The sequence below is a fragment of the Carcharhinus amblyrhynchos genome, chromosome 12 (genome assembly GCF_965287045.1).
Source record: "Carcharhinus amblyrhynchos chromosome 12, sCarAmb.v2.hapA, whole genome shotgun sequence".
NCBI lineage: Eukaryota > Metazoa > Chordata > Chondrichthyes > Carcharhiniformes > Carcharhinidae > Carcharhinus > Carcharhinus amblyrhynchos.
The window spans coordinates 29,797,365-29,824,054 of NC_137335.1; the positions used below are offsets into that span (position 1 = coordinate 29,797,365).

Consider the following 26,690-nt stretch of genomic DNA (forward strand, 5'->3'; position numbering starts at 1 on the left):
ATGCACAAGGACCCCGAGGTCCCTCTGCACCGTCGCCTGCTGCAGTTTTTCTCCACGTAAGTAATAATCCTTCCTACCATTATTCCTGTGGCTTCAAGCTTGGTGTAATAGGAGGGGTTTTGCACTTTTAGATGTATTGAGACCAGTCCTGGGGCAGTCGGCAATAATTTGAAGAGGAGACATTGCATTCAACAGAGCTAGGATCACTGCCGTCAAGCGGTTGACTGGTGAGTTCACTGAGTTAAGTTTAAACTAGAGTGACAGATGGTGTTGCAGCAATATATGAGTAGAAAGGAGGAATAAAGTGGGTGTTGACTAGAAAAGGAAGTAGTACCATAAAGGAGCAGACTAAGAAGGATTACGAGAAATATAAAGGAGATTTGAATGCATGTATGCAAATACACATATTGCAGTGAATTTAGAAACAGAAAAAAAGACAAGGAGTCAACAACTTGGCTCTTCGAGTCTGCCTTCTCATTCATTAAGATCATGGCTAATCATCCAACTCAAAAGCAAGATCCTTTGACTCCCTTGGCTCAAGAGCTGTATTTAACCCCTTGAAAACATACATTGTTTCGGTTTCACCTGTTTCCTGTGATGGCGAATTCCACAGGCTCACCACTTTGTGGGTGAAAAGATTTCTCTTCATTTCAGTTCTAAAAGGGCTATGTCCTTAGTCTCTGATCCCTGGTTCTGGATTTCCCTGAACTCCAGCAAATATAATCCTAATCGACTCAGTCTCTCCTCATACTTCAGTCAGGTAAACCTTCACTGAACTACCTCTACAGCAAGAGCATTCTTCCTCAGATAAGGAGATCAAAACTGCACTCCATGTTCCAGTTGGGCCCTATATAATTGGAGCAAGACATCCCTGCTCTTGTATTTGAATCCTCTCGCTATAAATGCCAACATACCATTTAGTGGCTTTACCACCTGCTGCACCCACATCTTATCTCCAGGGACTGGTGTATGAGGACACCTAGGTCTTGTTGCACATTCTTCTCTCAATTTATAGCCCAAAAGGAGAAGAGGTGGAGCAGAATAGGTCAGGAGAGATTAAATGATTAAATGACAAAACTTTTATGGAACACAAAATAGTGATAATGTGGTATTAAAAATAAAGCTTTGGTCCAGAGTAAGTGCTAATAGTAACAGTTTGTCTTGTATTCCGTAACATTTTTATCATTTAATCTCTCCTGCTCTCTAACCTTCCCTTTGACCTACTTTGCTTCACCTACCTCTGTGGCCCCCATTTTTCAACAGCATAAAGCCTGTCACATTGCTACCTATCTCCTGCTCTGAAGAAAAGTCATAATTAACTTTGGTATTTTCCAGACCTTCCTGCTGACAAATCTGACAGGTTCTGCCGAAGGCGATGCTCCCTTCCACCATATCAGGTTCCCTGGCTTCATAGCCATTGACTTCGGGACCAGAAGATCCTGCCAGCAGCCAATGGCAAGCTACCACTGGAACATCTGCTGCAGTGGAGTTGGAAAATCCCAGCCCCTCTTTCTCTTTCCATAGATGCTAAAAGAGCTGCTGAATTTTTCAAAACCTTGTTTTTATTACAATTCATTAACTTAGTATAAGGACTAAGGGGAGTAAAATTAAGTATTTTGATCAAATAAAAACAGGAAAACAAAGCTTAAAATTAAGCCAGAATGAAAGCAAAACACTGTGCTGGAGATCTGACATTAAAGACATTAAATGCTGGAAAAACTCACAGGCCTACAGCATCTAGGGAGAATATCAGCGATATGGCTTCAAGTCTGTATGACTTTTCAGAGCTTAAAGTGGTCAAAACGTGGATTTTATACTGCTTAAGAGCAGGTGGAGCAAAATAGAAAGTCAGGGATAGGTGGGAGTGAGGAGAGAATTAACAAAGATGTCATGGAGCATAAGCCAAGGGGAGTGTTAATGGTCACCCTCCCTTCCTGTCACTTACCATTTGAACTCTGTCTTGCTTTCATGCCAACAAGCCTGTCATTGGACTGCCGCAATGTTCCAATGAAGCCCAACACAAAATGGAGGAAGAGCGCTTCCTCTTCCGATCATAGACTTTGCAGCCTTCTGGACTTAACGTTGAGTACAATAACTTGAGGCCATAAAATCTCTTACCCCATCTTGGGCCCATGTTTGAATCCAGTTTTTTGTCCCAATGTTTTCCCCCGTTCCTTCACAAGGCCATTTGTCACTTGTTCCTAAGTTATGAATTCAGAGCGCTGACCTTGTTCTGCTATTAACCTATTTTGCTCTTTTACCTTTACACCACTATCAGCACCTTCTTTAGTCTTTAACACTACCATTAACATTTGTGTTCCTTGGCATTTTTGTGAAATTGCTCATCCCCCATGATCTATCCATGACCTTTTGTTTTGCTCCACCTGTTTCATTCCCTCTTAAATACTAAAAATTGAATCACATTTCTCGTTAACTCTGAAGAAACGTCGTACAGACTCATGACTGTAAGTCTCTCTCTCCACAGGTGCTGCCACACCTGAGTAATTCCAGCATTTTCTCTTTTTATTTAAACTTAAGCCAATTTTTGACAGTTATTAACAGAACAAAGTCAATGTATAATTCTTCTTGTTGGAACCCTTAACAAGTTGAACAAAAACAGAATCTCCACCTGTCCTTGTGCAAATTCATCAGCATATGTATTCAGAGAGAAAGTTGTTTGTGTAGCACCTCCTTAAGCTCCAGAAGCTATGTTGATACCCTGGAGGCAGACAATAGTGCTGCCCAATTTGCATGACCTCCATGTGTTTCTACAGTGATAACTTGCAGAGGGGCAGGTAATGGCTTGCACCACTGCCTGCCCAGGGGCATTGAAGTAAGTCTGTTATGGAAACAAATTTCTCCCACTTAGTGCAAAATGTGGGACCTCACTACAATGTTGCCTTTGTTGAGTCATGATGTTTAACCATAGAATAAAAGCATAGAACTCTTACAATGCAGAAGGAGGCCATCTGGCCTACTCAGTCTGCATCAACTCAGGCTCTCACACCCAGGCTCTCCTCTTCATCCTATCCTCTTAACTCCACACATTTATCATGGCTAATCCACTGAAGTTGCACATCTTTGGACTACAGTAGGTAACAGGAGCACCTGAAGGAAACTACAAATATATAAAGGGCAAAAGAGTAACTAGGGAGAGAGTAGGACCTCTTAAGGATCAACAAGGTCATCTATGTACTGATCCACAAGAGATGGGTGAGATCCTAAATGAATATTGCTCACCAGTATTTACTGTTGAGAAAAGCATGGATGTTAGGGTACTTGGAGAAATAAATAGTGATGTCTTGTACACATTACAGAGAAGGAGGCGCTGGCACATCAAGGTAGATATATCCCCGGGACCGGATAAAATGTATTGCAGGGCATTGTGGGAGGCTAGGGAGGAAATTGTGGGTCCCCAACACAACAATGACAGCCACATTTGAGATGCCTGAAGATTGGAGGGCAGCAAATATTATGCCTTTGTTTAAGAAGGACTGCACGCAAAAGCCTGGGAATTACAGGCTGCTGAGCCTTGTAGTGTGTACGTTGTTAAAAGGCATTCTGAGAGAAAGATCTGCAGGCATCTAGTGAGGCAAGAACTGATTAGGACAGTCAGCATGGCTTTGTGAGTGGAAAATCATACCTCTCAAATATGGTTGACTTTTTTGAGGGATAACCAAGAAGGTACATGAGTGCAGTGCAGTTGACGTTGTCTGCATGGACTTTAGCAAGGCCTTTGACAAGGTACCACATGGTAGGTTGCTGCATAAGGTTAAATCTCACGGGATCCAGGATGAGGTAGCCAATTGGATACGAAATTGGCTTGATGACAAAAGACAGGATAGTTGTAGGGGGTTGTTTTTCAAACTAGAGGCCTGCGACCAGCAGTGTGCCTCAGGGATTGGTGCTGGGTCCACTGTTGTTTGTTATTTATATTAGTGATTTTGATGAGAATTTAGGAGGCATGGTTAGTAAATTTGGAGATGACACCAAGCTTGGTGGCATAGTGGACAGTGAAGAAGGTCACCTAGGATTGCAACGGGATCTTGATCAATTGGGTAGATGATTGGTAGATCGAATTCAAATTAGATGAATGTGAGGTGATACATTTTGGTAGATTGAATCAGGGCAGGACCTACCCAGTTAATGGTAGGGTGCTGGGGAGAACTAGAAAACAAAAAGATCTAGGGGTACAGGTTCATAGCTGATTGAAAATGGAGTTCACAGGTGGATAGGGTGGTGAAGATGGCATAAGACGTGCTTGTTTTCTTTGGTCAGAACATTGAATACAGGAATTGGGACATGTTGTTGAAGTTGTACAAGAGACTAGTAAGGCCACACTTGGAATACTGTGTACAGTTCTGGTCACCTTATTATGGAAAGGATATTGTTAAACTAGAAAGAGTGCAGAAAAGATTTACTATTACTGGGACTTGATGGTTTGAGTTACAAGGCTGGATAGAAACAAAGAACATTACAGGACAGGAACAGGCCCTTTGGCCCTCAGTATAGTGCCGAGCTACGTCCAATCCCAAGATCAAGCTATCCCACTCCCTATAATTCTGGTGTGCTCCATGTGCCTGTCCAATAACTGCTTGAAAGTTCCTAAAGCGTCTGACTCCACTATCACAGCAGGCAATCCATTCCACACCCCAACCACTCTCTGAGTAAAGAATCTACCTCAGACATCCCTCCTATATCTCCCACCTTATAGCTATGGGACCTAGTAACAGCTGCATCCACCTGAGGAAATAGTCTCTGCACACTATCAATCTCTCTCATCATCTTATAAACCTCTATCAAGTAGCTTCTCATCCTCCTCCGCTCCAAAGAGAAAAGCCCCAGCTCCTTCAACCTCTCCTCCAAACCAGGCAGCATCCTGGTAAATCTCCTCTGCAATCTCGCCAATGCTTCCACATCCTCCATATAGTGAGGTGACCAGAACTGCACATAATATTCCAAATGTGGTCTCACCAACGTCCGGTATAGATGCAGCATAACACCACGGCTCTTAAACTCAAACCCCCTGTTAATAATCGCTAACATGCTATAAGCCGCCTTCACGGCTCTATCCACTTGAGTGGCAATCTTCAGAGATCTGTGGATATGAACCCCAAGATCTCTCTGTCCCTCCACATTCCTCAGAACCCTGCCATTGACCCTGTAATCTGCATTCAAGTTTGTCCTACCAAAATGAATCACTTTACACTTATCAGAGTTAAACTCCATCTGCCACTTTTCGGCCCAGCTCTGCATCCTGTCAATGTCTCTTTGCAACCTGCAAGAGCCCTCCACCTCATCCACTACTCCACCAATCTTGGTGTCATCAGCAAATTATTAATCCACCCTTTAGTCCCCTCTTCCAAGTCATTGATAAAAATCACAAATAGCAGAGGACCTAGCACTGATCCCTGTGGTACACTGCTGGTAACTGGCCTCCAGCCTGAAAATTTTCCTTTCACCACCACCCTCTGTCTTCTATGATACAGCCAGTTACTTATCCAATCGGCCAAATTTCCTTCTATCCCACACATCCATATTTTCTTCATGAGCCCACCATGGGGAACCTTATCAAACACCTTACTAAAATCCATGTATACAACATCAACTGCTCTACCTTCGTCCACACACTTAGTTACCTCCTCAAAGAATTCAATCAAATTTATGAGGCAGGACTTACCCCCCACAAAACTATGCTGACTATCCCGGATTAAACTGCATCTTTCCAAATGGTCATAAAACCTATCTCTCAGGACCCTTTCCATTAACTTACCGACCACTGAAGTAAGACTAACTGGCCTATAATTACCAGGGTCATTCCTATTTCCTCTCTTGAAGAGAGGAACAACATTTGCCACTCTCCAGTCCTCTGGCACGATCCCCGTGGACAGCGAGGACCCAAAGATCAAAGCTAAAGTCTCCGCAATCTCATCCCTTGCTGCCTCAGATACATCCTAGGATGTATCCCATCTGGCTCAGGGGACTTATCCACCCTCAGGTTTTTCAAAACCGCTAATACAACTTCCCTCAGAACATCTACCTCCTCCATCCTATCAACCTGTATCATGCACTCCTCAAAAACATGGCCCCTCCTTAGTGAACACTGAAGAAAAGTATTCATTCAATGCCTTACCTATCTCTTCTTACTCCATGCACAAGTTCCCTCTACTTTCCTTGACTGGCCCTAACCTCACCCTGGTCATTCTTTTATTTCTCACATAAAAGTAAAAAGCCTTGGGTTTTTTATCTGACCCGCCAAGGACTTCTTATGCCCCCTCCTATCTCTCCTAAGCCCTTTCTTTAACTTATTCCCCCGCATATCTGTATTGAATCTTGACTCCCTTACCTTGAGCTTGTGACCCCTTGTGTTTGTCATTTCTGTCCTGGGAAAAAGCTTCCAACTGTTCACCCTATCTGTGTCCTTCATAATTATATAAACTTCTATTAGGTCGCCCCCTCACCCTCCATCTTTCCAGGGAGAACAACTCTAGTTTACTCAGTCTCACCTCATAGCTAATACCTTCTATACCAGGCAACATCCTGGTAAACCTTTTTTGCCCTCTCTCCAAAGCCTTCACATCCTTCTGGTAGTGTGGCAACCAGAACTGGACACAGTATTCCAATTGTGGCCTAATCAATGTTCTATATAACTGCAACATCATATGCTAACTTTTATACTCTATGCCCTGTCCAATAAAGACAAGCAGGCCATGTGCCTTCTTCACCAGCTTTTCCACCTGTGCTGCCACGTTTAAGGATTTGTGGACTTGCACACCCAAATCCCTCTGTGTGTCTATACTCCTGATGGTTCTGCATTAGATCTACCAAAATGCATCACTTTGCATTTATCTGGATTAAATTCCATCTGCCATTTCTCTGCCCAATTTTCCAGCCTATCTATATCCTGCTGTAATTTCTGACAATGTTCATCACTATCTGCAACTCCAGCAATCTTTGTGTCATCCACAAACTTACTAATCAGACGAGCTACATCATCTTTCAAATCATTTATATATATATATATCTCAACAGCAGAGGCTCCAATACAGAGCCCTGTGGAACACCACAAGTCACAGACCTCCAATCAGAAAAAGACCCCTCCACTGCTACCCTCTGTCTTCTGTGGCCAAGCCAGTTCTGTACCCATCTAGCTAGTTCACCTTTGATCCCATGAGATTTGGCCTCTTGCACCAGGCTGCCATGAGGGACCTTTAGAACATAGAACACTACAGCACAAACAGGCCCTTCGGCCCACGAGTTGCGCCGAACACATCAACACCTACCAACCTACAGACCTATCTATAACCCTCAATCTCATTAAACCCCATATACTCATCCAGAAGTCTTTTAAAAGACCCCAGCGAGTTCGCCTCCACCACCACTGATGGCAGCCGATTCCATTCACTCACCACCCTCTGAGTGAAAAACTTACCCCTAACATCACTTCTGAACTTCCCTCCTTGCACCTTAAATCTGTGTCCTCTCGTAACAACCATTTCAACCCGGGGAAATAGCCTCTGAGAGTCCACCCTATCTATTCCTCTCAACATTTTGTAAACTTGAATCAGGTCGCCTCTCAACCTTCGTCTCTCCAGGGAAAAGAGTCCCAGCTCCCTCAACCTAACTTCATAAGGCATGCCTCCCAGTCCAGGCAACATCCTTGTAAATCTCCTCTGTACCCTCTCAATAGCTTCTACATCTTTCCTATAGTGAGGCGACCAGAACTGCGCACAATACTCTAAATGAGGCCTGACAAGGGTCTTATAAAGTTGCAGCATTACCTCCCGACTCCTAAACTCAATCCCTCGATTAATGAAGGCCAGTACACCATACGCCTTCTTGACCACCTCCTCCACCTGCGAGGCCGATTTAAGAGTCCTGTGGACCCGGACCCCTAGATCCTTCTGCTCTTCAACACTACTCAGACTTCTGCCCTTGATAGTGTACTCGTTCATCCCGTTGGTTCTGCCAAAATGGACGACTACACATTTATCCGCGTTGAGGTCCATCTGCCACTTCTCCGCCCAGTCCTGCATCCTATCTATGTCCTGCTGCAACTTTTTCCATCCTTCCAGACCATCCACAACACCACCGACCTTAGTGTCATCAGCGAACTTACTTACCCATCCCTCCACTTCCTCATCCAGGTCATTTATGAAAATGACAAACAACAAGGGTCCCAGAACAGATCCTTGAGGCACTCCGCTGGTGACTGACCTCCATTCAGAAAAAGCCCCATCCACAACCACTCTCTGCCTTCTGCAGGCAAGCCGATTCTGGATCCACAAGGCCAAAGGCCCTTGGATCCCATGCCCTCTCACCTTCTCAAGAAGTCTTGCATGGGGGACCTTATCAAACGCCTTGCTGAAGTCCATGTACACTACGTCCACGGCACTTCCTTCGTCAATGTGTTCAGTCACATTATCGAAGAACTCAACTAGGCTTGTAAGGCACGACCTGCCCTTGACAAATCCATGCTGACTATTCCTGATCATGTCAAACCTCTCCAAATGTTCGTACTGTTTAGACTGACAAATGTTTAGACTGACATCTTTTTCCCTGGAGCATAGGAGGCTTAGGGGCGACCTTAGGACTTTGAATCCTTGCAGTATAGAAAGAGGACATTCGGCCCATCGAGTCTGCACTGACCACAATCCCATCCAGGCCTTACCCCCATATCCCCCTACTAATCCCTCTAATCTGTGCATCTCAGGACACTAAGGAGCAATTTTAGCATAGCCAATCAATCTAACCTGCACATCTTTGGACTGTGGGAGGAAACTGGAGCACCCAGAGGAAATCCATGCAGACACGAGGAGAATGTGCAAACTCCACACAGACAGTGACCCAAGCCGTGAATTGAGCCCAGGTCCCTGGAGCTGTGAAGCAGCAGTGCTAACCACTGTGCTGCCGTGCCGCCCTTATAGAGGTCTCTAAAATAATGAGTGGCATAGATAAGGTAGATTGTCAACATTCTTTCCTAAAGGTAGGGGAATCTAAAACTGGAGGGCATAGGTTTAAGGTGAGAGGGAAAAGACACAAAAGGGTCCAGAGGGGCAATTTTTTTACTCAGACAATGGTGAGTGTCTGGAATGAGCTGCCAGAGGTAGGTAGTAGAAGCAGGTACGGTTTTGTCTTTTAAAAAGCAGTTGGACAGTTACATAGGTAACACGAGTATAGCGAGGTATAGGCCAAATATGGGCAATTGGGACTAGCTTAGCAGTAAAAACTGAGTGGCGTGGACAAGTTGGGCTGAACAGCCTTTTTCCATGTTGTAAACCTCTATGACTCAGAAAACCCACGCAGACAATGCTACACACAATCAGTGAAATCACACAGGGTCTGAGATACCAATCTAACAACTTGCCCCCTGCATATCTGATGAACAGAGGCACATTCCAGATAATGGCAACAGTCAGAAGGTCACCTGAGAGCAGATGAAAAAAGATGTACAAGTGTGAAGCTTCAAAGTAATGAAGTCCGAGGAAAGAATTTGTTAAAAATAAGAAAGGGAGATTGGAAATTTGCTTTCAGCACGAAGGTGAAGCAGGTAAAAGGAAGTGTGCGAAGAGGTATCGGGTATTCGGATGGAACAAGAAAATTGAGATAATGATGACAATTGGTGTAGTTGATGGACTGGAGAATGAAAGGTTAGAAGTAAGCTAAAAACTTTTTTCTTTGGATCCAATCATGGAGGGTGCCAAAAGTCAAGAACTGCTGAGGGGAAAACATTTATTTGATATGAGAAAACAGAGGGATCCAGGTGGGGGAAGCAGCTTCAGCATCATGGATGATCTGATGTGTCTGTGGTGCTTTGGATGTTGGATCATTTAGAGTTTGTCATTAGGAAGGAGAGTTTTAGAATTATTATCACTCACTAGCTTTTTGTCAGGGACTGGTTTTAATCTTGTTTCAACTATAAGTAGGGTTTCTTCCCAAATACAATTAAATTCTAAAGCGCTTTCTAACACCAGATGTGGTGAGACCGCTCCAGATGCGAACAGTACCTAATGCTGATCAAAGATTTGAGAAAAGAGGCTGCACTTGCACTGTGTGCTGTCGATGCAAAAAAAAACATTCTGGATACTTGGCAGGGGGATAGGAACTAAGCAAACATGAGAGAGTAAAAGAAGGTGCACATAAACTGGAGGAGGCATATACCACTAGAGGAGGAAATAGTTAAATACCAGGTAGGATCAGTGGAAGCCGGAATGCAATAACGTTTGCTGTGCATCTGATGAATGCATGGAGTATGATCAAGAAGTTTGATAAGCTCCAGGTACAAATGGCCACAAATAGGATGTTGTAGTGATAACAGAGACCTGATTGAATGATCAGCAGGAAGCAGAGAATAGGGATAATTGTGCATTTTCAAGTTGGCACTGCAACTCGTGTAACATTGCTGTGCCTCAGTTATTTAGAATCTTAATTAATTGGATGAAAAGACCAAGGGTATTGTATCCATTTTCACTGACAATACAAAGCTAGCTGAAAATAAGTTACGAGAAAGACGCAGATGTTTCAAAGAAGCTAACTGAGCAAGAAAAAAGATAATCATTTAGGACTGAAATGAGGAGAAATTTCTTCATTTAGAGGATGGTGTATCTTTGAAATTGTCTGGCCCAGAAGGTTGTGAATGCTTCATTGCTTAATGTATTTAAGGCTGAAATATTTATTTGGTCTCTCACAGAATCAAAGAATATGAGGAATGGGCTGGAAAGTGGAGTTGAGGCAGAAGATCAGAATGATCATATTGAATAGAGGAGCAGGCTCGTATGATCCACTATTACCTCATTTCTTGAAATTATATGTCAATAAGTGCAGAGTACTATCAAGACTGAAAGTGAGATAAAAGTTTATGGCTACATCATAAAATCCCTACAGTGCAGAAAGAGGTTATTCGGCCTATCAAATTTGCACCAACAGAGCATCCCAGCCAGGCCCTATTCCTGTAACCCCATGTATTTACCTGCTAATCCCCCCAACCCACACATCTCTGAACACTAAGGGGCAATTTAGCATGGTCAATCCATCTAACCTGCCGATCTTTTGGACTGTGGGAGGAAACCAGAGCACCTGGAGGAACCTACGAGGACATGGGAGAACTTACAAACTCCACACAGTCACCCACGGTTGAAATTGAACCCGGGTGTCTGGCACTGTGAGGTAGCCACAGTGCCAGCCATGATCCCTTGCTTTGATTTTAAAAATCTTTGGATTGTCAAACCAATTGAATAATCAAAGAGTAGAGGAGGTCCATATTTGAGAAATGCCAAAATCTTAAATTTAGAATAGAAGAGATATATGTTTTCCACCAGCTTCATTATTGCACAAATGCGTTGCACAAAGTTAGTAAGATGTGGGGAACAAACTTCTTAATGTAACAACTTTCACATATGTGACCCTTGGGGGAAAAAAACTTACCTAGCAATGGATCTTGATTTCAAAAGAGGATATAAGTCATGGGTCGGAGGGGTATGCTTGGAGCAGTGGAATAATGAGTGAAGTTCAAAGTCATGAGCATAGCTGTAGCAATAGATAATTCAAAAATTTAGCTATTATAAAAGCTGACTTACTCTGGATGACTTTTCTCTGACAAAGAGTCATCCAGACTTGATACGTTGGTTCTATTCTCTCTCCACAGATGCTGTCAAACCTGCTGAGATTTTCTAGCATCTTCTGTTTTTGTTTCAAATCCCAGGTTCTGCAGTGAATTGCTTTTATCTTTATTTATGTTCAGTTCCTTGGGTTGTAGCAAAAACAAGATATCATTTGTATCTTAGTTACTGAAATATTTACTAAATGTAATGGATTGAAATTAAGATCTACTACTAGATATTGATACATTTCCAAAACTAAAGTAACAATTGGGCTGGGATTGAATATCAGCAGCCAATGAGTGTAGTGTCATAACAACCCCAGTGTAACCTGATACTGATTCAAGCTTGTAATTTAGTACAATTGTAGCAGTGTTTGTCTTGGTGTTTTCGAAGTAGTAGCCCACAATAAACTTTTAATCCATTTTTTCTGATTTTATAAAGGCCCATTTGGATGGCTGTGAGCATTGGCCCAGACATGATCCTCACTCTTCTTGAAGGAATGACCACAATTATTCACTACTGTTTGTTAGATCCTTCCATACAATACCACCAGGTGAGTTACAGATTCAGTTACTGGTGTTTTGTAAGCATGCAAAAAAGAGTTATTGGCACAAAATGGAGAAAAAAATGGGGCACTAGAGATTGGGATTAAAAATATGAAGGCAAAGAAAAAAATGGAGCCCGAAATACAGGGAAAGAAAATGGCAGTGTTAAGAATTGCAGGAAACTGATGTTTTCTTGGCGGCATGAGTTCGATTTCAGTGTTGGGTAATTATATGGAGTCTGCACATTCACCCCATGTTTGCATGGGTTTCCTTTGAGTGCTTTGGTTTCCTTCCACAGTCCAAAGATATGCAGGTTGGATGGATTGGCTGTTTAATTTCCCCTTTGTGATAAGATGATGTGTACATCAGGTGGATTGGCCACTATAAATGCGTGGGGTTATGGGGATAGGGCAGAAGGATGGGCCTACATGGAATGTTCTTTTGGAGAACTGGTGCAGACTTGATGGGCCGGGTGGCTTCCTTCTGCACTGTTGGGATTCTGTGGTTCAATTTTTACTTGCATCTAGACAAAGTTTGAGTACCAAAGCATTATTTTACTATCTAACTAGTTTGGGAGCACATTTCTTTTCATATTTCTAAGTTTATTTAGAGAAATACTCCATTGAAGAGGGAGTATTAACTCAAACAGTAGGATCCTTGAACTTGTTGATCTTTTCTTTCCTTGATGTTATCAGAATCAGGGTGTGAAATTCAGGTAGCGACACTACAGAAGCCAGTTGCCCTCCTGGGCATGCGCATGATGCCATCAATCACTTCTGGCACATTCTTGAAATGGGTACTTGCATAGGCATCTCCTGTGCTCACTGGAAGCATTGGAACTGATGATATTATGATGCAGTGCCACTGATGGTTGTCACCTCCTTCAACTCGCCCTTAAGCCCCACAGCACAGAGAGGGCAACCTGACCAGTGGCCGTAGAGGTCAATTTTTACACTTTTGGGTCCTTCCATGTGGGAGCAGGAACAGCAGCAACAATATAGAACACAGAACACTACGGCACAAACAGGCCCTTCGGCCCACAAGTTGCGCTGATCATATCCCTACCTACTAGGCTTACCTATAACCCTCAATCCTATTAAGTCCCATGTACTCATCCAGAAGTCTCTTAAAAGACCCTATCGAATTTGTCTCCACCACCACTGACGGCAGCCGATTCCACTCACCCGCCACCCTCAGTGAAAAACTTACCCCTGACATCTCCTCTGTACCTACTCCCCACCACCTCAAACCTGTGTCCTCTCGTAGCAACCATTTCAGCTGTGGGAAAAAGCCTCTGAGAATCCACCCGATCTATACCTCTCATCATCTTATACGTGTCTATCAGGTCACCTCTCATCCTTCGTCTCTCCGAGGAGAAAAGACTGAGCTCCCTCAACCTATCCTCATAAGGCAAGCCACCCAATCCAGGCAACATCCATGTAAATCTCCTCTGCACCCTTTTAATAGCTTCCACATCCCTCCTGTAATGAGGCGACCAGAACTGAGCACACTACTCCAAGCGGGGTCTGACTAGGGTCTTTATAAAGCTGCAGCATTATAAAGCTCCTAAACTCAATCCCTCGATTGATGAAGGCCAGTACACCATACGCCTTCTTAATCACATCCTCTACCTGCGAGGCCGATTTAAGAGTCCTGTGGGCCCGGATCCCAAGGTCCTTCTGTTCCTCTACACTGCTAAGAGTCTTACCCTTGATATTATACTCCTTCATCCCGTTTGACGTGACAAAATGGACCAGTACACACTTATCCAGGTTGAAGTCCATCTGCCACTTCTCTGCCAGTCTTGCATCCTATCTATGTCACGCTGCAACTTCTGACATCCCTCCAAACTATCCACATCACCACCAACCTTTGTGTCGTTGGCAAACTTACCAACCCATCCCTCCACTTCCTCATCCAGGTCATTTATGAAAATTACAAACAGCAAGGGTCCCAGAACAGATCCCTGGGGCACTCCACTGGTGACCAACCACCATGCAGAAAAAGACCCATCTACAACCACTCTCTGCCTTCTGCGGGCAAGCCAGTTCTGGATCTACAAGGCAACAGCCCCTTGGATCCCATGCCCTTTTACTTTCTCAAGAAGCCTTGCATGGAGGACCTTATTGAATGCCTTGTTGAAGTCCATATAAACCACATCTACTGCTCTTCCTTTGTCAATGTGTTTAGTCACATTTTCAAAGAACTCAACCAGGCTCGTAAGGCATGATCTGCCTTTGATGAAGCTGTGCTGACTATTTTTGAGCATACTGAACTTCTCTAAATGTTCATAAATCCAGTCCCTCAGGATCTTCTCCATCAGCTTACCAACCACTGAGGTTAGACTCACTGGTTGGTAACTTCCTGGGCTATCTCTATTTCCTTTCTTGAATATAGGAACTACATCCGCAATCCTCCGGAACCTCTCCCATCTCCATTGATAACACAAAGATCATCGCCAGGGGCTCTGCAATCTCTTCCCTCGTCTCCCACAGTAACCTGGGGTACATCCCATCTGGTCCCGGCGACTTATCTATCTTGTTGCTTTAAAACAATATGCTTTCCATTGCAGCATCTGGGAGGTCATCTACTCCTGAAGAGGGCAGTTCATTGTCATTTCACTAAGGAAGGACAAACAGGATGAAAAGGCTCAGATAGTGAGATTTCTCTTGGTGCAGAGTAGCAGGAACAGCATAAGAAATAGTGATAGGAGTAGGCTATTCAGCCTCTCGAACCTGCTCCGCCCAGCATACAAAAGGATCATGGTTGATCCGACATTTCTCACATCCGTTTTCATGCCTTTTCCCTGTAACCCTTGATTCCCTTGCTATTCAAAAATCTATCTATCTCAATCTTAAATATACACAAGGACTCTGACCCCGTTGCTCTCTGTGGCAAGGAGTTCCGAAGAGAAGACTCTGAACCTTCTGAGAGAAATTCCTCCTCATCTCAGTCTTAAATTGGCCCCTTTTATTCTGAGATTATGCCCTCTGGTCCTAGACTGTCCCATGAAGAGAAACATCCCCTCAGCGTTTACCTGTCAAGCCCCTTAAGAATCCTGTATGTTTGAATGAGATCACCTCTTATCCTTCTAAATTTCAATGAGCAGTGTCCTAACCTCAAGAAAATTCCTCCATACTGGGGAATCATCTGAATGAACCTTCTCTGATCTGCTTCTGTTGTTGGGGGGTTTTCTTTTGAGGTTGTGTATTGCTAAAACTTAAGCTAAATACAAAGACTCGCAAACTCAGTATCCTCATTCAAAGATGTGTCTTTGTTTGACCAATAGATATTGGGAAAGAGATGCAGAAAGAATTCCAACTTCTTAAGTTACATCACATGAGCACTGTTGATGTACCATTTTCAAAGCTTTGTATTCCCTGCCCAATCTGTCATACAGACTGGATGGTTCAGTTACAATAATACTCATCATTTACCTTGGCCAAAAGCATTCTATCTCTTGGCATAATTAGGAATTCATTATCTAATTGGACCCAGAAACCCTTCCTTTATCGCTTAGCAACCTACTTATGCACATCAGACTGATGTCAGAGCATAACACTTGATAAGGAGTCATTTTTCTTGTCTGGCCGGCCATTCCTTTATCAGCAAAAGCTAAATACTTCCATTTGTTGCAATTGCACTTGAACATTCTAATCACTTATTATCTCAGCAATTCTCCAGTTGATTTCACTTGTCTGATTTCACTTTTCCCCGTTACGCCGAGGGGCAATTGCTTTTGACCAAGGCTCACAAATATCTGTAAAACTACATTTCAAAGTTACAACACTTGTTAAAATCCATTACTGTGGTTAATGAACAATACCTTTGCATAATTTATGAAGGAGGCACATCATGATACCTTTGGCATATATAAGGCACATTATAGTCCCTAACTAATCTATTTTGGCTTAAAAATCCCTTCAGCAGGGATTTCAGTATCCTCTGCTACAGCCTCCAATGAAATAAGGCGACCCAAACTGCTCACAGTATTCCAGATGTGGTCACACGAGTACCTTGTACAATTGCAGCAAGACTTCCCTTGTCTTGTATTCCAACCACTTTGAATAAGGGCCAGCAATTCATTAGGCTTTCTGTTTACCTGTCGCACCAGTGTGCTAATTTTCTGTGTTTTGTGCACAAGTACTCCCAAGTCTCTTTGTGTTCCAGTTTTTCTCCAATTAAATAATATTGTTCTTTTATTGTCTCTTCCAAATGAGTAATGCTAGTATATGAGCTGATCCATGTAAATGTTAGATCCAACAATGGTGCTTCCATGTATGGGATTGCAGTCCCTCTTCCTCTTGGGTTTTTTCCAGCTTGGCCTTGGCTGACTATTTGTGTGGAGTTTGCAGATTCCCCCGGTGTCTGCATGGGTTTGAAGAAACAAGTGGGCCCTCTGCGGCTGTTTATAGGGCCACGTGCAGATGAGGTGTTTTTAACTTATTTGACAGGCGTACTGTGTGCAGTTTTGGTCGCCGCACTTACGCAAGGATATTTTGGCCTAGGAGGGAGCGCAGAGGAGGTTTACTAGGCTGATACCGGAGTTGAGGGGGTTGAGCTATGAGGAGAGGCTGAATAAACTAGGCTTGTACTCGTTAGAGTTTAGAAGAATGAGGGGAGATCTCATTGAGACATGTAAGATGATGAATGGGATGGATAGGATAGAAGTGGAGAGACTCTTCCCGCTCAGAAAGAACAGTAGGATTAGGGGGCACAGCCTCAAGATAAAGGGGGGGGTGGTTTAGAACGGAGTTGAGGAGGAACTTCTTCACTGAAAGGTTGGTGAATCTCTGGAATTCTCTGCCCGTTGAAGTGGTGAAGGCTGCCTCGCTAAATATTTTTAAGACACGGGTTGATGGGTTTTTGATAAGCGAGGGGATTAAGGGTTATGGGGAGAGGGCGGGAATGTGGAACTGAGCCACGACAGATCAGCCATGATCTTATTGAATGGCGGGGCAGGCTCAAAGGGCTAGATGGCCTACTCCTGCTCCTATTTCTTATGTTCTTATATTAGAGTAATACTAGAATGCACAAAACCGTGGGAGTGACAGATACCACTAGAATAGAAAACAGTAAGTTAACGGAAAGAGTCGAAATAAGGCAAAAAATAATGAATTCTAAGTTAGACTTTTACTGGGGAGGTGCCAGAGGACTGGAGAATTGCAAATGTTGTGCCTTTGATCCAAAAAGGTTATGAAGATAAACACTAGCAACTACAGGCCAGTCAATTTAACTTCAGTGGTGGGTGAGCTTCTAGAAACAATTAGATAGAATAGAATTAATGATCACATGGAAAAATGTGGGTTGATTAGGAAGAGCTTGGAAAATAATGTTCAACTAATTTGCTGAAGTTTTTTGAGGAGTTAACTGAAATGGCCAATGAAGGTAATACTGCTCATGTGGTGTACATGGACTTTCAGAAGGCATTCAATACAGTACCACACAACTGACTTATGACAAAAGTTATAGCTCATAGAATAAAGGGAACAATAGGTAAGTGCGTACAGAATTGACTGTGTAATTGAAAACAATATTAATCAATGTTACTATGCTTCTTTGATTTGTTTTCGTTAGCATTTGCGCTCTCAGTAATTTTCAAGAGTTTTTTACATATTTGGTCGTGGGATGTGGGCATTACTGACAAAGCCACCATTTATTGCACAACCCTAATTACCCTTGAAGGTGATGATGAATTAAAATGGAGTTACGTTGGAAAATAGTTTGCAGCATGTTGTTATAATCCCTAGGTAGTTTCACATACATAATCCAGCAAGGTCACATTCTGTTATTCATGTGGACTTCACTCTGTAATACAGACACTAACTGCATTACAGACACTAACCCCCTAATACAGAAGGACTGGAAGAAACTATTTGGTTTAGAGACTTTGCATTCGCTAAATTAAAAAAAATCCAGAAAAGCTAAAATACTGAGGTCACTTTTGTGATTTTATACAAATACGTTGGTCCACAACCTTGATGTAATAGAATGTAAGCAAAGTGAAAATTAATGTGAGTAATTATTACTCACATTAATTTTGAGGAATTATTATTTACCATTTATATAGATGATCTGGAGGAGGGAACCGAGTGCAGGGTGTCGAAATTTGCTGATGACACCAAGATTGGGGGAAAGGCAAATTGTGCGGAGGGTGTGGAGAGTCTGCAGAAGGATCTAGATAGGCTGGGCGAATGGGCCAGGAAATGGCAAATGGAATTTAATGTTGGCAAGTGTGAGGTGGTCCACTTTGGTAGGAAGAATGGTAGGAAGGACTATTACTTACGTGGCGAAAAACTGCAGCAGGCGACGGTGCAGAGGGACCTCGGGGTCCTTGTGCATGAGTCGCAAAAACCCAGCTTGCAGGTGCAGCAGGTGGTCAGGAAGGCGAATGGGATGCTGGCCTTCATAGCGAGGGGGATTGAATATAAAAGTAGGGAGGTCTTGCTGCAGCTGTATAGGGCATTGGTGAGGCCGCAGCTGGAGTACTGTGTGCAGTTTTGGGCGCCGCACCTGCGCAAGGATATTTTGGCCCTGGAGGGAGTGCAGAGGAGGTTTACTAGGCTGATACCGGAGTTGAGGGGATTGAGCTATGAGGAGAGGCTGAATAAACTAGGCTTGTACTCGTTAGAGTTTAGAAGAATGAGGGGAGATCTCATTGAGACGTATAAGATGATGAATGGGATGGATAGGATAGAGGTTGAGAGACTCTTCCCGCTCAAAAAAGACAGTAGGACTAGGGGGCACAGCCTCAAGATAAAGGGGAGGCGGTTTAGAACGGAGTTGAGGGGGAACTTCTTCACTCAAAGGGTGGTGAATCTCTGGAATTCTCTGCCCGTTGAAGTGGTGGAGGCTGCCTCGCTAAATATTTTTAAGAAGCGGGTTGATGGGTTCTTGATAAGAGAGGGGATTAAGGGTTATGGGGAGAGGGCAGGAAAGTGGAACTGAGCCACAACAGATCAGCCATGATCTTATTGAATGGCGGGGCAGGCTCGAAGGGCTAGATGGCCTACTCCTGCTCCTATTTCTTATGTTCTTATGTACTCAAACCATTTGAGTAATAATTCCACCTATTTACAGTGCCCTGTAATTATTTGCATTTCACTACAGTTCGTTAAAGTGCTCAAATTACACAATGCCTTGTCACCAAATGTTTTCAGACTTTTTTGTGTTAAGCCACTCCAATTGTTGATTATTTATTGAGAAAGTGTTAGCGAAAGGGGTAAGAAGGAGGAGGAATTTCTGAAATGTGTTTAGACAACACACCAGCATGTTCCTGTTCCATCTAGAAATCGAGCATTGCTGCATTTGGTACTGGAGAATGAAGTGGATCAAATTGACCAGGTGTTGATGGGGGAACACCTGCTCATAGAATTCCTCAGTGCAGAAGGAGCTGTTTGGCCCATCAAGTCTGCACCAACTCTCTGAAAGAGAATCTTACCCCTGCCCTATCCCCGTAACCCCATGCGGTTACCATTGCTAATCCACCTAACCTTCACACCTCTGGACTGTGGGAAAAATGTGTAAACTGTTTACAGACAATCGCCCAAGGCCAGAATTGAATCTGGGACCCTGGCGCTGTGAGGCAGCAGTGCTGCCACCATGCTGCCCTGGGCTGACATAGGTAAGATTAAATTGGAGAAATGTAACTGTGCGGGAAAATGTAAACAGGCCATCAGAGTGATAGGATAAATGGCGAATTAATTTCCTGTGGCAAAAATTTTGACTCGAAAAATTACAAGTTTTAGTGCTGAATATTCTGAGATAAAATATGCCCGGGGTTGGCCGTTTGAATTTGCATAATATTACAGCCCTGGATTGTATCATAAAATTGAGGCTGCTAATTCGAAAGTGTAAGAACAATTTAAAATCAGTTGTCTAAATTGGAAGAGGGTTAATTTCAATGGGATGAGGAAGATCCAAGCAGGATAAAATGAAACCAAAAATTGTAAAGGACCAAAGGTAGGGAAGTCTTAAACTAGAGGGCATAAGTTTAAGGTGAGAGGGGAGAGATACAAAAGAGTCCAGAGGGGCAATTTTTTTCACACAGACAGTGTTAAGTCTCTGGAACGAGCTGCCAGAGGTTGTAGTAGAGATGGGTACAATTTTGTCTGTTAAAAATCATTTAGACAGTTACATAGGTAACATGGATATAGAGGGATGTGGGCCAAAAGCAGACAATTGGGACTAGCTTAGGGGTTTAAAGAAAAATACCATGGACAAGTTGAGCTGAAGGGCCTGTTTTCAGGCTGTAAACCTCTGTGACTCTAATAATGGGCGATTTTTAAGGAAGGGATGGTTCAGATATATTCTGGGTGCATTCTAGTAAGGGCAAAAGGACAACAAATCCAGGTATTCTTTGATGACAAGGAAGATGAAGAATATGATGAAACAAAAAAGTCTGATGCATGCCAGGTGGATTCTTCAAGCAAGTATCATGTCAAATGCAATAGTTGAGAGGATAAGGAAAATAAAACTGGCAGAGAATGTAAAAATATGATAGCAGTTAACTTCAAAGGGAACCCTAAGTTATTTTGCTAGCATGTAAGTAATAGTACAAAGAGTAATTGTAATAGGACAAAGAGTGAAATATGCTTGGGGGTGCAAGATAATGCTGAAATATTTAATAAGCACATTGTGTTAGTGTTTACTAAATACTAAAAAGAGCTAAATATAAATTCCAAGTTAATGGTGTGGTTGAGGAATGGGTTCCTAGAATCACACTCATGTACTGCAGTGTGACAGTGGCATGAAGGAGCACTGCAGAAGCACCTCTGCATCATTTGAATGCAAAAGAGGACCAGCAAACAAATGCGTGTCCTTTTTGAAGCTAGTTCCACAAGCATTCAGGCAAAAGCTCTGTAAAATCAACTTTGGTCGCTGAACAGTGTCTGGTTATTGCCCCTGCCAAGCCCTGTTTTCTCGGTTCTTAAATGGCCAATATTTCAGAGGAAGGCAAAGAAAATGCTGCAAAGGTTCTATAGCTCTCCTTGAAGTACAGTAGCATTAATTGGGGAGAAGCTTGCTACCAATCATTCAGAGTGTCAACAGCTTTTCCGTTGAGCTGCATTATGTTTTGAGTTGTAACCGTGCCGACACTATGGTTAAGAAAGACCACGAACACCTCTACTTTCTCAGAAGACGAAGGGTATTTGGCATGTCAGTTACGACTCTCACCAACTTTTATAGATGCACCATAGAAAGCATTCTTTCTGGTTGTATCATGGCTTGGCATGACTCCTGCTCTACCCAAGACGGCAAGAAACTACGAAAGGTCATGATTATATTCATGAATGAATGAATTCATCATGCAAACCAGTCTCCCATCCATTGACACTATCTACACTTCCCACTGCCTCAGCAAAGCAGCGAGCATAATTGAGGACCCCATGCACCCTGGACGTTCTGTCTTCCACCTTCTTCCGTTGGGAGAAAGATACAAAAGTCTGAGGTCATGCTGTTGTTTGTCCATCGTCATCGATGAGGACCTCGACACCATTAGTCATTTTGAGGCTGGTTGCGGTGTGCCTGAAGATGACTGATCAGGCCAATTCGGGCACAGAATGTCCTGGCACATATTGGACAGACTTGTGTAGACACTGTAGTTGTTGTGCTGGTGGCTCTGGACTTGCGCAGCTCGCGCTTAAGTTGTGCTTCAGCAATGCACCTTGCTTCGTGAGCTTGATGGCCTTTGTGGATGAGGCAGCGCCAGGTAGGGCAGTTTTGTGCCAGCGTTTCCCAGGTGGTCGTGTCAATGTCAAGCAACTTCAGGGAGGCTTTGAGTGTGTCTTTGAAATGTTTCTTCTGCCGTCCATGTGAGCGTCTTCCAGCAGAGAGTTCCCCAAAAAGGAGCTGCTTGGATATGAGCTCATCTGACATACGGATGACATGAATTGCCCACTGGGTCTGCGCTCTTATCAGCAGTGTGTGGACTGATGGTAGACTTGCTCTAGAGAGAACTTCAGTGTCTGGTACTTTGTCTTGCCACCTGATGCGTAATGTTCTGCGTAGACAAGTCATGTGGAAATGATTGAGCTGTCTTGCATGCCTTCGATACACAGCCCACATTTCACAGGCATACAGGAGGATAGTGAGTACCACGGTGCTGTAGACCTTCAGTTTTGTTGCTGGGCTGATTCCTCGACGTTCTCATACAGTGGAGCATCTACCAAAAGCAGAACTTGCCTTTGGGGCGTCTATGGGGTGTCAGGGAGGGGTAATAGCTTTGGTGGGGGAACGTGCTGCGCCCTTTCAGGGCAATTTGTCCATCCTTTGTCTCCACCTGGCACTCAGCTCTCACCTGTGGCTCCCAGTAGCTGTTTGCATGCGACAGCGGCCACACCCTGGGCAACGGCCTCGACAAGCCAGCTAAACCTGGTGAGGGTAGCAGACAGGTCTCAACCCTCAGTGAGATGGGGAGATGCCTATCCCAGCATGTGAAGACAGAGTCCGGCGGATTGAGCAGAAGAGACCAATGGAAGGTCCAATGGTCAAGAAGGCGGTCTTTGCAAGCGTCGTGGAACACGAAGAGCAGGACAAGACACAGAAGACATCCTGGTCATCCACTGCGCCTAGTCCCACCTCCAGCCATCTTGACTCTTGTCTTGCCACTGGGTCTAGATGGGAATTGGGAAGAGTGAGTGAGGCTGAGCTGGGCAACTCTCCCTGAGGTCATGTACCAGCCAACTCAAGAACAGTTTCCCTGCTGCCATCAGATTTTTGAATGGACCTACCTTGCATTAAGTTGATTTTTCTCTGCACTTTAGCTATAACTATAACACTACATTCTGCACTCTGTTATTTCCTCCTCTATGAATGGTATGCTTTGTCTGAATGGCATCCAAAGAACAATATTTTTCTCTATGTGGTAATATATGTGACAATAATAAATCAAAAACCTCAATAATGAGGCAGAGTAGTGGCAGGAAAGAAGAAAAAGGAAGCAAATACAGCACTCTGGATCCCACCATCTCTTGGGACGTTCTGCCCAATGTACTGAAAGATATACAGATTGAGAATCGGCTTATGACGCTTATGGCAGAAGCTTACAACCCTGAGTAGATGTCATCCTTGAATCATGGGAAGCTTTGTGGTATAGGAAATACTGGGAAATCTGGCTATAATTAAAGTGGATAAGTTGCCTGGTCCAGATTGCTTGCGTCCCAGGTTTCCAAATGAAGTGAAGTTGAGATAATCGAAAGGCTTTCTATATTATTCCAATCTTTCCTCGATGAAGGGCAGGTGCCTGAGAATTGAAGAGTGACAAATGTGACATCCTTATCAAGAAGGGCCATAATGATGTTCTAGTAACTACAGGCCAGTTAGTTTAACATCTGTAGTGGGTAAAACTGTAGAAACAATATTCCAGTTTTAAAAAAAATCAGCAGGCACTCTGAGTTTAGGGAGAGCCAGCATGAATTTATAAAAGGCGGATTGATGCTGAAAATTAATGAAAGAAATTTAAAGAATATTGTTTATATGTATTTTAAAAGATCTTTTAACAAAAGTAGCACATGCAAGGCTAGAATTATAGCTCATGAAGTAAGAGTGTCACTGTCTGCTTGGATTAAAAAATTAGCCTTAAAACAGAAAATTAGTTGTGGTAAATAGTTATTTTTCAGATGGTGGCCAGTAGAGTTTCCCAAGGAGTAGGAGCACAGTTGTCAGCAATCAAGAAGGAATGGTAAAGCAAAGAGAAAGACAATCATAGTCCCTGGTCTGGGGCCAAGTCGTCAGCATTCCAGAATGAAGTCAGTCCTGATGCTTTGTGGTTCATGCTACAGGACTTTGCATGGTATGCATGTTGTAGTCCAGCTCCAGGAGGGACAATGGTTGTGTGACCTGTTGGGAGAAGGCACAGCTTAGTGTGCAGAGTGTGGTCACAGGCTTAAAGTTGCAACCATGGTCTTTTCTGTCTTGGTACTGGACTTCAGATGGGGTGGTCAAGCTAAGGAGAAGCATCTGTAGCTTGTAAAGGGCAAGAGGTAATGCAGAGGAGGTATGTGAAACTTTCCTCAGTATGTGTCCGTGCATATAGCCTCGATGTAAGAAGAGATAAAGTCCACATTGGGCAGAAGGATATCTACGGTAATGGGTTCAGGTGGCAGGATTGGAATATTGATCACAATGACCATGGAATCCAGATTATTGGAAGAGGCTGGAGAATAATGGGAAGCATCTCTATCTGCTCTTTGGAATGGTCCAGGAAGTTTGGAGGAACAGTGAACATTACGGAGGGAGAGTCAGAGTAAAATCTGAGCACCACCACCTTGTAAAGTTGAAATTATGGTCCAGCCAGAAACAAAACTAGAAATGAAAATATATGTTAATCAAACTGATCATCTCCTAAAAAAATAGATAATCTCGTTTTAAAAAATTATGCAATAAACTAATTAATTTGCTGTGACATTGGATGTAAGATTGATTACCAGGTGACTCAGATGAGAGGCAGCTTATCAGAACCAAGGTCTGCAAACTTGATCCAGTTCCCATTCCAAAACTAATTCCAGTATAAACTTGTATATCCATATTTATAATCAAAATTGCCCAAGTCAACTTACACCCTCTTACCATTGACAGTTCTGCATACCTCCACCAGGGAGGAGAGAGTGTTACAGCAAGATAGGTTTGTGCTGGCAATTGTAATTATAAATATGATCATAAGAATTTATAATGCCAAGTGTGCATGAACATTTTTAATTTATTTAATTGATAATTATCAATATTCCCTATTTTCAGCTGATGGTTACGGTGGACCAGAAATATTTGTCTGAAGCGAGAAATGGAATTCTTTTTATCTTGTGTACCATCATGTCTTCTGTGAGCCTGCTATGGGGAATTTTACAGGTTGCAGACTCAACTGAGAGAACCATAGCTGCGTCTGCTGTTACTATCAACCTGGGTTCCACAAAGGTAAGTGCTGAATTTCCAATGCCATTATGAAAAGAGGCAGCCAAAACAGGAGCAAGCCGATTTTTGTGTCGGCAGCATGTATTGATTAGAGTTAAATGACCCTATGAAATGGTAATTATGGAAAAGTCTGTAGTTTAGCTTCTTACAAAATTTATAGATTCTGTTCACTTACCTAGAAGCATATATTTTGTATGTTTGTCTTTTGATTTGATGACTGTCACATGTATTGGGATACCATGAAAAGTATTGTTGTGTTATACAGACAAAATGTACCTTACTGTACATGAGGAGAAGGAAAGGATACAGAATATAGTGTTACATTCACAGCTGGAGTGCAGAGAAAAATCAGCTTACTTTATGGTAGGTCCATTTAACAGCCTGATGGCAGCAGTGAAGAAGCTGTTCTTGAGTCGGTTGGTACATTATCTCAAACTGATGGGAGAAAGGTGGAAGAGAGTATGCCTGTGGTGCGTGGAGTCCTTGATTATGTTGGCTGCTTTTCCAAGGCAGCAGGAAGTATAGATAGAGTCATAGAGGTTTACGGCATGGAAACAACCCTTCAGCCTGACTTGTCCATGCTGCCCTCTTTTTTTTTAAACCCTTAAGCTACTCCCAGTTGCCCCCATTTGCCCCACATCCCTCCATACCCATCTTATCCATGTAACTATCTAAATGCTTCTTAAAAGACAAAATTGTAACATATGGCCATTCCGGAGACATGGATGGAGTAGGGAAAGGAATGTTGCAGGTTCCAGGGTTTAGATATTTCAGTAAGATAAGAGTAGGTGGTAAAAGAGGGGAAGGTGTGGCACTGTTAGTCAGGACAGTATTATGGTGGCAGAAAGGACGTTTGATGAGGACTCGTCTACTGAGGTAGTATGGGCTGAGGTTAGAAACAGAAAAGGAAAGGTCACCCTATTGGGAGTTTTCTGTAGGTCTCCGAAAAGTTCCAGAGATGTAGAGGAAAGGATTGCAAAGATGATTCTTGATAGGAGTGAAAGTCACAGGATAGTTGTTATGGGGGATTTTAACTTTACAAATATTGACTGGAAAAGCTATAGCTTGAGTACTTTAGATGGGTCAGTTTTTGTCCAATGTGTGCAGGAGGGTTTCCTGACACAGTATGTAGATAGACCAACAAGAGGCGATGCCACATTGGATTTGGTACTGGCTAATGAACCAGGCTGGGTGTTAGATTTGGAAGTAGGTGAGCACTTTGGTGATAGCAACCATAATTCGATTACATTTACTTTAGCGATGGAAAGGGATAGATATATACCACAGGGCAAGAGTTATAGCTGGGGGAAAGGAAAATATGATGCGATTAGGCAAGATTTAGGATGCATAGGATGGGGAAGAAATCTGCAGGGGATGGGTACAATTGAAATGTGGAGCTTGTTCAAGGAACAACTACTGCTTGTCCTTGAGAAATATGTACCTGTCAGACAGGGAGCAAGTGTCCGAGCGAGGGAACTGTGGTTTACTAAAGAAGTTGAATCTCTTGTGAAGAGGAAGAAGGGGACTTACGTCAAGGTGAGACATGATGGCTCAGTTAGGGCGCTTGAGACTTACAAGTTAACCAGGAAGGACCTAAAGAGAGAGCTAAGAAAAACCGGGAGGAAACATGAGAAGT

The 26,690-nt window shown here is 43.1% G+C and overlaps 1 protein-coding gene across 3 annotated transcripts in view; it reads left to right on the forward strand.

The window, feature by feature from the left end:
* The window catches only part of dop1a (DOP1 leucine zipper like protein A), a 296,966-nt gene that overhangs the window by 183,469 nt on the left and 86,807 nt on the right, over nt 1–26,690 (forward strand). For all 3 annotated transcript variants that reach the window (XM_080200297.1, XM_080200299.1, XM_080200298.1), the window contains 2 exons: nt 12,042–12,153; nt 24,884–25,057. In XM_080200297.1, the coding sequence (XP_080056423.1) occupies nt 12,042–12,153; nt 24,884–25,057 (286 nt within the window). The remainder of the gene's footprint in view (nt 1–12,041; nt 12,154–24,883; nt 25,058–26,690) is intronic.